The 14,194-nt window shown below is 46.9% G+C and overlaps 1 protein-coding gene across 7 annotated transcripts in view; it reads right to left on the bottom strand.

Annotated features, from left to right (window-relative positions):
* The window catches only part of DHX35 (DEAH-box helicase 35), a 73,855-nt gene that overhangs the window by 22,731 nt on the left and 36,930 nt on the right, over window positions 1-14,194 (bottom strand). For 6 of the 7 annotated variants that reach the window (XR_011379898.2, XR_016215850.1, XM_089307110.1 and 3 more), the window contains 3 exons: window positions 13,442-13,600; window positions 9,142-9,352; window positions 4,824-4,948 (listed from right to left, as the gene is read on the bottom strand). Coding sequence is in view for 5 of the 7 variants with exons in the window: in XM_089307110.1 (XP_089163236.1) it covers window positions 4,824-4,948; window positions 9,142-9,352; window positions 13,442-13,600 (495 nt within the window). In the remaining 2 variants the exon portion in view is untranslated. Of the gene's footprint in view, window positions 1-4,036; window positions 4,358-4,823; window positions 4,949-9,141; window positions 9,353-13,441; window positions 13,601-14,194 lie in introns of those variants that run through there. The other variant, XM_089307111.1, reaches the window with a different exon arrangement.

Below are 14,194 nucleotides of genomic sequence, written 5' to 3' on the forward strand. Positions count from 1 at the left end.
CGAGCGGGCCCATCCCTCCAGGCTCCGTGCTTCTGCTGGTGCCCGCAGCACCTGTGACATGTCCTTCCCGGCCTTCTCCCAGCTTTAGTACAGCTTCGCCTTTCGAGCTCAGCTGATCAACTATGTCCCCCTGAAGCCCACCCTGTCCTCCTCTCCATCAGAGGTGATGGGTCCCCACCTTAAACTGCCTCCCCATTTCCCCCGAGCCTTCCTGGAACAGTTTTAATGTTTACTTCCCACTCTCAGCCCCCAGCACACTGGGAGCTCCTGGAGACTGCGGCACTTGTGGACCATTTACCTTTGCATCACCCGGAACCCCACTCCAAACCTCGCCTGTGGTGGGTTAGTAACATGGGTTGAGTTTGAATTTCTGAAAATAATGGATAACGCTAAACCATCTGAAGTTAGTCAGAGCTGGCATTGTGACCTCTGAGCTGATTCCCTGCATCCTTAGCCCCTTCTTGCCTTCCACAAATCTTCCTGAGGGCCTGCTAAGTACCAGGCAGCCATCATTATTTTCCTCTCTCTAAATTGTTTGGTTTCTGATAAGCCAAGTAATAAAATCATAGGACTTTTCAAATTCTGTAGCTTTTTTCCTAAATGCATTCACATAACAAACGTACTTCAAGCATCATGCTGTTTTAGCTCAATTTTTAGATGACAGAATTGAGTAGCAGGAAGTGAAAGACACTTGAACAAGCTGGTGGCAAAGCCAAAGGCTGAAGTCAGGCCTCATTTTTTCCACTCTACCTCACCCACTTTGCTTGCCAAGGAACAAAGTCAAACTTTTGCCTCCCACATCTTTCTCTGCAAAGAGGCAAAACACAATGGCTAAAAAGAGCTTAAACCTTCGGGGGATCTTTTATACTGAGATCATATGAGATTACAGGAATAGCAAAGTTCTGAATTGTTTTAAACAATCTCAGAACACAACTAGCAAGTGTAAAAGTATTTTTTGAGATACTGATCTATCATTTCTGACATCTGTTTTATCTCAAATGTGAGGCTTTCACATTTGTGGATCTAAGTACTACTCATCTGCTCTTTACAGTATCTCCCACAATGCTGTACATCAACAGTCAGAGGATGTACTTCCTCTAAGCTTGTGTTAAGCACGCAATTGTTTTCTGGGGGAGGTGGATATTTGTTTATGCCTTCAATTCACCTCATTTACCATCACAAACGACATTAGGGACTTTACTGACTGAGAATCCAGGCTTGTCACAACATACCTATACAGATGGGCTTAAAATAAAGAGCTAAAATTTAAGTGTTCAAATCATTAAAAATTCTAGAAAGAAATTTCAGTGAATATGCCTGACTGACCCAGCTATGAGAAGAGCCTCATTCATACCAGAATAACTGCAGAGGGGTAGGCATTTTGTGCAGTGGTAAAGATGCTGCGTGCGATGCCCGCACACCATATCAGAGGGCCTAGGTTCAAGGTTCCCCTTCTATTTCCAGCTTCCTGCTAACACACCTGGGCGGCAGCGTATGATAGCTCAGTAGTTAGGTCCCTGCCACCACTTGAGACCCAGCTCCTGGTTTCAGCCTGGCCCAGCCCCAGCTGTCTGTGGGCATCTGGGGAGTGAATCAGCAGACAGAAGATCTCTCTCTGTGTCTGAACTGTCACTGCCCTTTTCAAATGAAATGAAAATAATTTTTTTAAATGAGTTAAAGTCATAAAGGCAAGGACAGATTTTACTGTGGATATGTTGGATATGTTTAGGATGCCTGCACATTTAAAATAACAAAAGAAAAACCAAGCAAAATGCAAACAACAGAAAAATGTTTCCAAGACAAAAATTAGTATCTTGGCCAGTGCCGTGGCTCACTAGGCTAATCCTCCGCCTTGCGGCGCCTGCACACCGGGTTCTAGTCCCAGTCAGGGCGCTGGATTCTGTCCAGGTTGCCCCTCTTCCAGGCCAGCTCTCTGCTGTGACCAGGGAGTGCAGTGGAGGATGGCCCAAGTACTTGGGCCCTGCACCCCATGGGAGACCAGGAAAGGCACCTGGCTCCTGCCTTCGGATCAGCGCGGTGCACCAGCCGCAGCGCGCCGGCTGCGGCAGCCATTGGAGGGTGAACCAACGGCAAAGGAAGACCTTTCTCTCTGTCTCTCTCTCTCTCACTGTCCACTCTGCCTGTCAAAAAATTTAAAAAAAAAATTAAAAAAAATTTAGTATCTTTGAAAGACTTTTTTTTTTACAAGATTTTCTCCTAAACCAACTTTTTTTTCCTAGGACTTTTATTTATTTGTTTTTTTAAAGATTTCTTTATTTCTTTTCAAAGAGTTAGAGAGAGAGACAGACAGAGAGACAGAGACAGAGAGAGAGATCTGCCAGGCCAAAGCCAGGAGCCAGGAGCTTCATCCTCCGACGTGGGTGGCAGGGGCCTAAACACTTGGGTCATCTTCTGCTGTTTTATCCAGGCCATTTTACAGAGAGCTGGATCAAAAGTGGAGCAGCCAAGACATGAACAGGCACTCAAATGGAATGCCAGCATCACGGGCAGTGGTTTTACTTGCTATGCTACAATGCCAGCCCCTTTTTAAAAACTCTTGAAAAGCATTAATTCTAATGGGCAAATGACTTAACAATTTAGAATACAAAGTGACCCAAAAATTTTTTTTAAAAATCTTGTATGAGATTGGTTGGCTTAACACAGAAATATTCATATGTGTTTAAATCCAATTGAAAAGTGATCCCTGTAAAAAATAAGAGTGGGACTAAGAGATGGAGATGTACAATTCGGCACACGCTCTCACGGACTTACACCTAAGGGTAAAGCTAAAAATTTGCCATGGGACTCCAAATTCCATTAAGTCAGCAGTTACTAATGCCATCTTACATGTTAAAGTGATCATATTAAGTGTGTAACTGATCATATAGATAGGAATAAATGTCAAAGAAATCACATATATAAGACCAAGTGTCTGCTAACAATAATTGATAGAATTACAAAGGAGAGCTGGCACGGCAGCTCACTAGCCTAATCCTCCACCTGCGGCGTTGGCACCCCGGTTCTAGTTCTGGCTGGGGCACCGGATTCTGTCCCAGTTGCTCCTCTTCCAGTCCAGCTCTCTGCTGTGGCCTGGGAGTGCAGTGGAGGATGGCCCAGGTGCTTGGGCCCTGCACCCGCATGGGAGACCAGGAGAAACACCTGGCTCCTGGCTTCAGATGGGTGCAGCTGCGCCAGCTGCAGCATGCCGGCCGTAGCGGCCACTTGTGGGGGGGGGGGGTGAACCAATGGAAAAAAAAAAGGAAGACCTTTCTCTCTTTCTCTCTCTCTCACTGTCTAACTTTACCTGTGAGAGGGGAGTAACTACCTGTGAGAGGGGAGGGGAGAGGAGGGGAGGGGAGGAGAGAATGATCCAACATGGGAAGCAGGCCACACAGCAGACTCACAGTATGACAAGTGCCCTAAATAACACTGACCTCAGAATCAGCCCTTACGGCATTTGGATCTGGCTGAAAAGCCCATGAGAGCATCTCAGGCATGGAAAGCCAAGACACTGTGGCAAAAAAAAATTATCTACACGAAGGATCTCTGTGAGATCCCAGTGGAAAGAAGGGGCCATCAAAGAAGGAGGTACCTTTCTCTGAAGGGAGGAGAGAACTTCCACTTTGCTTATGACCCTGTCAAAATACTGAGGAGTCTGTGGACTCAAAAGGCTTCCATAGCCTTGGCAGCTCAGGACAAGAGTCTCAAGTGATCACTGACAGTATACATAAGAGTGTCAATTGTTAAATCAACAACAGGAGTCACTGTGCACTTGCTCCCCATATAGGACCTCTGTCCTTAATAAGCTGTACTATGAGAATTAACAGTAAAACTAGTCTTCAAATAGTACTTTATACTTTGTGTGTCTGTGTGGGTGCAAACTGTTTAAATCTTTACTTAGTATAGAGTTAATCTTCTGTATATAAAGACAATTAAAAATGAATCTTAATGAAGAATGCGATGGGAGAAGGAGTAGAAGGTGCGACAGTTTGGGGGTCAAGGGCTAGTATTGGGGGAAGAACCACTATATTCCATGTATCTATGAAATTTATATTTATTAAATAAAAGTTTTCTAAAATTAAAAAAAAAAAAAAGAGAACACTTAGGTTCACACCCAAACCTAAAAAAAAAGATAGTAGCCTTCCTCCTCCCATCTGCTCCCTCCCTCCTCCTCCTCTTCTTGTGGATAATCAAATTAGCAAAACTCTAAAAGGAAGTAACACGGCATGCGTGACAGGAGTACCCTGAGTTGGGCACTTCCACACTGTGACGTCCGCAAAGCAGTCTGGCCATGTATCGAGAACCTGCAAGAGAACTACGTCCTTCAGCCCAACAACTGCATCCCAGAAAGCTGCCTCTGGAAATAATCAGAAACAAATCAGATGCCAGGGTCTTCCCTGCAGCTCCAACTAAGCCCTCTGGCTCCCCAGCAGGTGGGACTCCTGCATCCAGGCCCATACACCTGTAACTCTCCAGCCCTCCTAACCTGGTGAAATCTTCCGTGGTTTCAAGTTTCACCTTAGCCAGGACTAAACTGGCTGGGGGCCCCTCCTTTGTCTCCCAGAGCACTGGCACACTGCTCTGTCATCACCACTAAGCAGTTTCCATCCCCCAGCAGTCAAGAGCAGGAATTATGTAAGAACAGGAATTGTGGCTGCCTTGTCTGGTCATTTTCCCCCATCCTGTGCACAGGGAAGAAAAGAATGACTGCACGCCCTGCCACTCTGTCCCACTTGGCCCCGGTGCACCCACTACCCCCCCCACACACACACACACACATACACATACCCCCAGCTCTGGACAGCACATAAGGCAGGACTTACCGACATGAAGTGGAACCTGAGGACGTTGTCAATCCCCAGTGCCTTCAGCTGCAGGATGACGGGTGCCAAATTGCTCCGCTGCATCTCAGGAACAGTGGATTGAGGCAACTTGTCAAAGGCTTCCTCTGAGGAGGGGAAATCAGAACTGTTTGGGATCAGATGTGACAACCACTATGCCAAAGAGACAATTCCTTCTCTACTTTGAACAAGAGGCCTTAGGGTTCTGAGACCCAGTACACAGGATAGGATAAAAAGCTGTTTCTACAGTTAGGAAAGACCACTGCATCTATAAATACTCTCAACAAACATATTTGAACAAGATATCTTTACAAAGGTTTGTTCTTTTACTTTTCGATGTTGTTTTTTAAGTGCTTGTTGTCAGCAAGCACTGAAAACATTAAACCAAAGTAACAAGTATTTACGGAGTCACTAGTGATGCCCACTTACCATGATCTCTGATTGGGCCACAATAAGTTAAGGAGGCAACCGCTCATGTAAGCTGAGAAGTCTCAAAATAAACCCCCAAAATGGCAACGAGAACACAACAAATGACCAAATCAGATAAAGAGCAGGAGTTGTCCAAGCCTAACTTTTAAAATCAGTGAACCAAGCACACTGTGTCACACCCAGAATCGAGCACTGACCCAAACAGATTAATGAGTGCTTGTGTGGCCCATCCGGAACAGAGGTGACCTCAAACAGGAAAAAGCACAAGACACAGAGATCCTGAGAAGGGAGGAGCGGTAAAGAGGGGAATTCAGGAGGCCTTTTCAGGAAAGCTAGAAGAGGGCTGGGAAAAAAAGAGGGAGGAAGAGATGAAATCGCTTTTGTTGTATTCAGAAAGTGGGGATTACACAGAGAATGACCTCGCCAAATCCTCCCACATCAGTCAGCGTCTGAACTGATGCACACCCTCCATAAACAACACAAGGGTGCCCAACTTCCGTGTAGATCATCAAGCTTCAGGTGATGAAAGAAAAAAACAAACCCAAACAAAAGGTGTCAGGAAGAAAGAGCACTACCACTGAACTTCAGAAAGGCTTTTTTTGAGAAAAATGACAACCAACATTGTGTGGACTGACTGGCATAAATTGCCAAATGCACAGATCTCATGGAAGGTTCTAGATGAAAGGTGACAGCAGTGGTGCCAAACAGGGTTCTTGCTTTAGTCTGAAGAGCATCTGGGGCAGGATAACCACATTCTCCCAGGACACTACCACCCAGGGGAGAGGTCAAGCTATCAGCTGAGCACACTGCCCTGCGAAGAAGGTGCTTCCAAGACATCAGCTGAACTCCCCAGGGACTCAGAAGCTGCAGGAGCCGCAGGCAATCCCCTCGAGAGCTTCAGTGACCTCAAGGGACCAAGGAACAAGACCAGAAACAGTGGCCCGGTGGAGGAACGGCCTAGGTTTCTGTGAGTGAGGCCTGGGAAAGGAGTAAAACCCAGCTGCACAACGAGGGTACCTGGGGCAGCTCTGTGAGGCAGCAGCCACTTGAGGGGAGGTGAAGGACAAGAAGGATCCACAGACCAGAGAGAAAACAGCCCCAGGAAAGGTATCAAAGGTAGGTGTGGTGCAGGTGGGAAAGCAGGGGCCACGTCCAAGAAGAGCACAGTTCAGCGGGGATGCAGTGCAAGGTTGGTGTGGGCTATTTGCCAGAGCAGATGAGCAGAGGAAAAGTCCTGGAGGGTTCTGGGAAAATGTAGGCTCTAAGCAGGGTGTTGCACCTCCAGAAAGCTCAGCTGGAAGCCTACGGGCTGGGCACTACTGTACTCCAGCCCCAATGCCACCAGAATGACCTGTGCTAAGGGAGTCAGTGGCCTTTCACCCAAATCCACCTGCCTGTCTATAGCCCACATTCTATGAACTGATGTATTTGGTACATGAGATGATGCTGGCCATTTCCTCTTTAAAAGGAACTTGAGCTCCTTAAAAAGTTAAAATACAGAATTACACACACGATCCCAAAATACCCACAATAAATAAAAACAGACACTCAAGGACATACACACACACATTTTCACGGCAGCAACACTGACAACAGTCCAAAGGTGGAAACAGCCAAATGTCTCTCAACTGATGAATGAATAAACAAACGGTGGTTTATCTACAAAATGGAATATTACTCAACCACAAAAAAGAATACAGAACATGCTACAATAAAGCCTTGACAATACTATGCTAAGTAAAAGAATCCAGAAACAAAGGACCTGTATCGTAGGATTCCATTTCTTTGAACATCCCAGAGAGAGCCCCCTAGAGACAGAACACAGACTGGTGGTTTCCAGGCTGGGGGCTGGGAGAATGGGAAGTAACTGCTTAATGAATAAGGGGTTTGCTTTGGAATGACAGAAATGTTTTAAAAGTAGATAGAGGTGGTGGTACAGAGTTCTGTGAATATAATAAACGCCACTGATTCGTTCACCTTCAACTAGTTAATTTTATGTTATGTGAATTCACTTCAGTAAGTTATTTTCAAAAAGAAAAATATTTTGAAACTGCCCCTCCTCTGCATTTCAAGGCACTTTTTAATCCTGGTTCTCCTTTTCCACTCCAATCACTTCCCCCCAGCATCTGCAGGGGTTGCTCTTTCTTCTGTGGCTGGCTTCTGCCTATTCCCTCCTCTACATGAATGTTCCACACCCCCAAGCTCGCCTCCAAGCAGTTGCCCCTCAGTGTCTGCAGGGGATTAGCTTCAGGACCTCCCCGCTGCCAGGACACCACAACCTGCAGATGCTCAAGTGTCATATTTACACACCACCTACACCCATCCCATTTACTTGTCATCTCTAGGTGAGTTACAATACCTAATACAACGTAAGTACCATGTAAACACCTGCTATTCTGCATCGTTTAGGGAATAATGACAAGAAAAAAGTCTGCATACATCTTCGTTCAAGTATTTTCAACCCAAGCTGAGTTGATTGCATGAATGTGGAGCCCACAAACATGGACAGTGAACTGAACTTGTGAATTCCATCCCCTTGGCCTGGTTTGCTAAAATCTAATTTCCATCACCACCCTTCCCCTGGACAGCTACCAAGAGATTAGTATACCAGCCCCCCAGCAGATAAACGGGCCTGCTCTCTGCCGCCCAGGCTCCCTATTCTCTGTGGCAACCATACCGTACTGTAACACCCTGGTCTACCTCCACACCAGACTGTCAGACCATGAATTACCTATCCCTGACGCCCCAAGTCTTGGAACCACGGCTGGCATACAGAAGGTGCTCTGTAGCACTTGCTTAAAGAAAGTCAAATATTGAACAAGGACAACAATAACCAGAAAGCAAAGAGGTCAACAACAGAGCTAAAACCTCCAGACCGGTGGCTGCAGATAGATACTGGACAGAGGAGAAGAATTAACCACATCTCGGAAATAAATGTGGACAACTGGGGAAAATCTTGGTATCACTCTTCACAAAAGAAAAATGCAGAATAAGAAAGAGCAGCTCTGGGTACACCATTATCTACAGGTAAAGCCATATTTAAGCTAGGAGCTTAACACAGTGCAGGAGTTTACCAACTATCTGTTTTCTGTGAGTGAGTCTCAGCTCAGCAAAGATGTTCTGAACCAGACCTAAGAGTGGAATCCAGTCTGAGGGCCCACAGGATTCAGCAACCTCAGAATAAGGGAACAGAACACTGAGCTAAGGGAAAGGTAAGAAAAACAGGAGTGGGGACTCTGAGCCCACGCTACAGGGTCACTCGGCTACTGGCAGGCCTAGGCCCAGACATCAGGTTAGAATACAGATGCAGGCCGGCGCTGTGGCTCACTTGGCTAATCCTCTGCCTGAGGCGCTGGAATCCCATATGGGCGCCAGGTTCTAGTCCCGGTTGCTCCTCTTCCAGTCCAGCTCTCTGCTGGAGCCCGAAAAGGCAGTGGAGGATGGCCCAAGTGCTTGGGCGCCTGCAACCGCGTGGGAGACTAGGAGGAAGTACCTGGCTCCTGGCTTCGGATCGGTGTAGCTCCGGCCATAGCAGCCATTTGGAGGGTGAACCAACAGAAGGAAGACCTTTCTCTCTGTCTCTCCCTCTCACTCTACCTCTCAAATAAATAAATTAAAAATTAAAAAAAAAAAAAGAATACAGATGCAACAGGTGGTAACTCAAGGGCTGGTTTCGACCAACAGGGAGTAGCAGCAAAGGAATGCTGTGTTTAGAGTAAGGAAGGCAGTGGGTAGACTGCATGGGGTCCTGGGTGGGAGGGAGGGCTGGATTTTATGCTAAGTTCTGCCATTAGGGGAAGTATCTGCTATGTTCTCCACCCAGCTGACCATGAGAAGAAGGTCAGAAACCCTTCAGGAAAGCCATACCAACCTGTATAAAGGCGGTAACACTTTCCCGAGCGGTTGCGCCCACCACGTCCTGCTCGCTGGTTGGCTGACGCCTGGGACACAGGCACCACCACTAAGCACTCAATTGCTGTCCTGGGATTGTAGGCCCGGAGCTTCACGAAGCCACAGTCGATCACATACACGATGCCACTGATGGTAATGGAGGTCTCTGCCACGTTCGTGGCCACGATCACCTAAGTTCCCCACAGAAAGAAGAAAACAAGAGAAGTCTTACTCTTTCCACTTTGAATAAACTGTTAACAATCCTCAAAGACTGAATGGTGCTTCCAGTGTTGAGAATCTGTCAGCAACAGTTTGGGACACATGAGAACACAAGCTTCAGGGCCAGGGTATTGTGGGTTTGGATTCTCCCTAACCCTATGGACAAGTTACTTAACCTCCTGAGCCCCCAGGGCTGCTGACGGGATTAAATAAGATGTATACATAAGGGGTGAGCATTGTGGCACAGCAGGTTAACACCCTGGCCTGAAGCGCCGGCATTCCATATGGGCGCAGGTTCAAGACCTGGCTGCTCCACTTCCTATCCAGCTTTCTGCTATGGCCTTGGAAAGCAGTAGAAGATGGCCCAACTCCTTGGGCCCCTGCACCCGCGTGGGAGACCCGGAAGAACCTCCTGGCTCCTGGCTTCGGATCAGCGCAGCTCTGGCCTTTGCGGCCAATTGGAGAGTGAACCATTGGATGGTAGACCTCTCTCTCTGCCTCTGCCTCTCCTCTCTCTGTGTAACTCTGACTTTCAAATAAATAAATAAATAAAGCTTTTTAAAAAAATGTATATATAAGGCAATTAGAGCTCAGAAATTGGGACATGGTAAATATTCACACAATCCAGGTAAATCAGCAACCTGTACAGGTACACTCACTTATCTGTTCACATTACAGCTACATCATTTCTCAGTTCTCTCTCTCAAGGAAGTGGTCTCAAGACACCCTCAGGCACCAAAATCCACAGATGCCCAAGTTTCTCATGTAAAAAGCTACAGTATTTCCATATGGCCTATGCACAGGCTCCCGTAAGCTCTAAATCATCCCTTGATTTCCTACAATATAAATGCTATGTAAATGTGTTATATTATCTAGGAAATGCTAACAAGGGGGGAAGCCTTGTTCAGTTGGGACGCATCTTCAGTCCTAATTGTTGAATCTGTGGATGTGGAAGCTGTGGATACAAAGGGCCAGCTCTGCTTTCTGAGGGGCTGCACTTGGCCAGGTGCTGCTCTAGCTCCTGGGGATATATGAGGAACACAGACAGGGCCCTCCTCTCCCAATTTACAGCATGAGCGTCTGGGGTGGAGATGTGGTAAAAAGAAACAAGTAGAAAATTTCAGAGGGACAAAATACAACCACGTAATACTGGTATGCAATGATACAGCAGAGACATGTACATTATATGCTCTAAGAGGACGATAATGGGGCATGCTGCTTTCAACCACATGGCCAGGGAAAGGCTCTCTGGAAGACGATTACGAGCGGAGGCCTGAGCAACAAGCAGCAGCCAATTCCACTCAGACACAAACAGGAGCACAGCTCAAAGGTAGGAGTACAGAGCACAGATTAAGTACATGAGGTTGCAGGGAGAGGCCAAGGCCCCTCTAAATCATCCCTTGATGAGACGTGTGCTCTCTGAAACTCCTGGGATAGTTGGCTTGTATTCCAAGTACACCAGGGGCTGCTGCTGTGGTTTCTCAGCATCAGGAAACAAGTATATACACTGAGAACTCTTCACAGGTACTCTACGTCTTACTGATCATTTGATCAAACTCATTTTGTAGAGGTCGGCCCTGCGGTGCAGCGGATTAAGCAGCTGCTTGGGACTCCAGCATCCCATACCAGAGCACTGGTTTGAGTCTGCTCCCCTGCTTCTGATCAAGCTTTCTGCTAATGCACCCTGCAACCCGCATGGGAGACCCAGAGGCAGTGCAGGGCTCCTCACTTTGGCCTGGGCCAGCTGTCACAGGCATTTGGGGAGTGAACCAGCACACTGAAACACACTTTCAGGACTAACACTGTGGCACAGTGGGTAGAGATGCCACCTGCAATGCCAGCATCTCATAGGCACCAGTTCATTTCTCAGCTGCTGTACTTCCAATCCAGCTCCCTGTTAATGGCCTGAGAAAAGCAGCAGAAGATGGCCCAAGTACTTGGGCCCCTGACACCCACATAGGAGACCCCTATGAAATTCCCAACTCCTGGTTTCAGCCTGGCCCAGCCAGGGCCGCTGCAGCCATCTAGAGAGAGAATCAGTGGATGGAGATCTCTCTCTGTAACTCTGCCTGATAAATACATAAATAAATCCTTCAAAAAATGTGCTTTCTCTCTCTCCCTGCCTGTTATCAAGATGAAAACAAACACTGTTTAAAAATCATTTTATAGGCCGGCGCCGCGGCTCAATAGGCTAATCCTCCGCCTAGCAGTGCCGGCACACAGGGTTCTAGTCCCGGTCGGGGTGCCGGATTCTGTCCCGGTTGCCCCTCTTCCAGGCCAGCTCTCTGCTGTGTCCCGGGAGTGCAGTGGAAGATAGCCCAGGTCCTTGGGCCCTACACCCGCACAGGAGACCAGGAGAAGCACCTGGCTCCTGGCTTCGGATAAGCGCGATACGCCGGCCGTGGCGGCCATTGGAGGGTGAACCAATGGCCAAAGGAAGACCTTTCTCTCTGTCTCTCTCTCTCACTGTCCACTCTGCTTGTCAAAAAAAAATCATTTTATAAAATGATCATTTTAATAAAATATTCCTACCATTTTTATGTATTTGAAAGTTAAGAGTTTATATCATAAAACCACCTATCTAAAAGTTGCTATTACTTATGTTTTACAACTTCAAAAACTGAGACTTGAGGTTAAGTAACTCATCCCAGAGAACACAGTAACTCAGTGATGGAAGCCAGGCCTGCTTGGTTGACTTGAGTTGCCCTGTCCCTCTGGTCCAGACTCTGGGCCCTCTTCCAAGTGGTCTGAAGTTGGGAGTGGATTCTCAGACTCCCTCGTCTACTTCATTTTCTGCCACCTGTTGATAAGTAGCAACTACAAGCTGACTTTGAGCATTTCTCATCTAATGGCAGAGAAAAGCGTATTAAGGCACACAAGGGTGGGGAACAGGAGACCAAGGAACAACAGGTAGACTGGCTGCCTGCTGGCTCCCTCTAACCATTCTTCCCACCACACCCTACCTCACCCCAATTTCAAGGCTAAATATTTGAAAGCCACACCTCAAATTAATTGATTTAAACTTGGCTCTATAGGCAAACTGATACTTAAAGCAAATGGTTTAGCAATCACGGATAGTGACTTATCTATTGTTCCCAACTGACCACAATCCACCAAAACAGTCCCATATGCCAAGGTAGTATTGCATCATGGGAAATATTGGGCAGGGAGAAGAGAAACAAAGAGAAGACACAGGCTCTGATAACTACTGTCAGAGGGACCCTTCTGTGGGGCAGGCTTAAGTATGTTCACAATATTTATTTATTGTGTGCTCTTAGATTTACTATACAGAGGCATGAATCTAACATTCTCAAAAGAAACCTTCCCGTTTACTAAGTTTTACTTCAAAAAAAAAAAAAGAGCCGGCGCCGTGGCACACTTGGCTAATCCTCTGCCTGTGGCACCAGCATCCCATATGGGCACCGGGTTCTTCTAGTCCCAGTTGCTCCTCTTCTAGTCCAGCTCTCTGCTGTGGCCCAGGAGGGCAGTAGAGGATGGCCCAAGTTTTTGGGCCTGGGCACCCACATGGGAGACCAGGAAGAGGCACCTGGCTCCTGGCTTTGGATGGGTGCAGCGCCGGCCGTGGCGGCCATTTGGGGAGTGAGCCAACGGAGGGAAGACCTTTCTCTCTGTCTCTCTCTGTCTATAATTCTACCTGTCAAATAAAAAAAAATAAAATTCCAAACTCAATCTGAACACAGAATAGTGATTACCAGAGGCTGGTAGAGGCAGGAGGGGATAGGAATTTAGATGACAGGCAGCAAAGTAGTCAAACAGAAGGAGCAAGTTCCTAGTGTCACACAGTATAGAGGGGTGACCACAGCTCACCACAACCCAGTATATATTGTACGAGCCAGTAGAAGGAGCTCCAGACTCCAAACACAAAGTAACATCAAAAGAGATTTGATCAGGACACACTGTATACATGTCATAAAGTATTACATTGTATCCCATATTACATATAATTACATATTAGTAAAAACTTCTTAATCCTTCTAGTACATAACAAAGGGGCACTAACAGACGGTTGCGAACACTCGGGGTCATCAGAACAGCCTCACCTTTCGGACGCTGCGTGACACCCTCTCAAACACTTTCATCTGCTCAAACGAAGGCAGCCCTGCATACATGGGGAGGATCCGGAGGTGTTTCTTCATGCCTGTGCGTGCAAGCGCCCGAGCCTGCTCCATCAGCATAGACACAACGGTTTCGACCTCTTCCTAAAGAGCATTGACCCGGGAACCAAAGAAACAGACCACTTTTGAGCATGTCATTTTATTCTACTGAAAGAAAAGGCAAGTTAAGCTCAGGAGTTTAATTTTGGAAAGACTGGTAAATGTCAGAGCTGTCACGTTCCTCTCTGGGACGATACATAATAACTGCTACTGAACGATGTTCCAGTGGAGTGAAAATCTGCAACTGCGATATCAACTCCTAAACTATCTGCAGAGAAGAGTTCCCAATAAATAACAACAAACACTATCTGACTCAGCTCTTATGTACCGGGGCAAACCAGGCATCTCATGCACACAGACAAGTTGTGGCATATAACATTATTATAAGCTCTCCCCAGCAGAGATTGCCGGACTGTGGAAAATGTTTGCAGTGGAAAAGATGATAGCTGGAGGGTAGTTCTGAACGTGCTACAACCCTGAGTGAGTACTTGGGATTGTCCCATCATTTTTCTAGTCACGTGGCCACTGACCACCCCCAGGATGAGCTAGAAGTGCTGACTGGGAAAAGGTACATGGCGGCAACACACATGCAGCACAGTGCCCCAAATACAACATCCACTGCCTCAACTACCCACTTTA

This window comes from Oryctolagus cuniculus, chromosome 11 (assembly GCF_051225735.1).
Source record: "Oryctolagus cuniculus isolate XC-2025 breed Fujian yellow rabbit chromosome 11, ASM5122573v1, whole genome shotgun sequence".
In the NCBI taxonomy this organism is placed as follows: Eukaryota; Metazoa; Chordata; class Mammalia; order Lagomorpha; family Leporidae; genus Oryctolagus; species Oryctolagus cuniculus.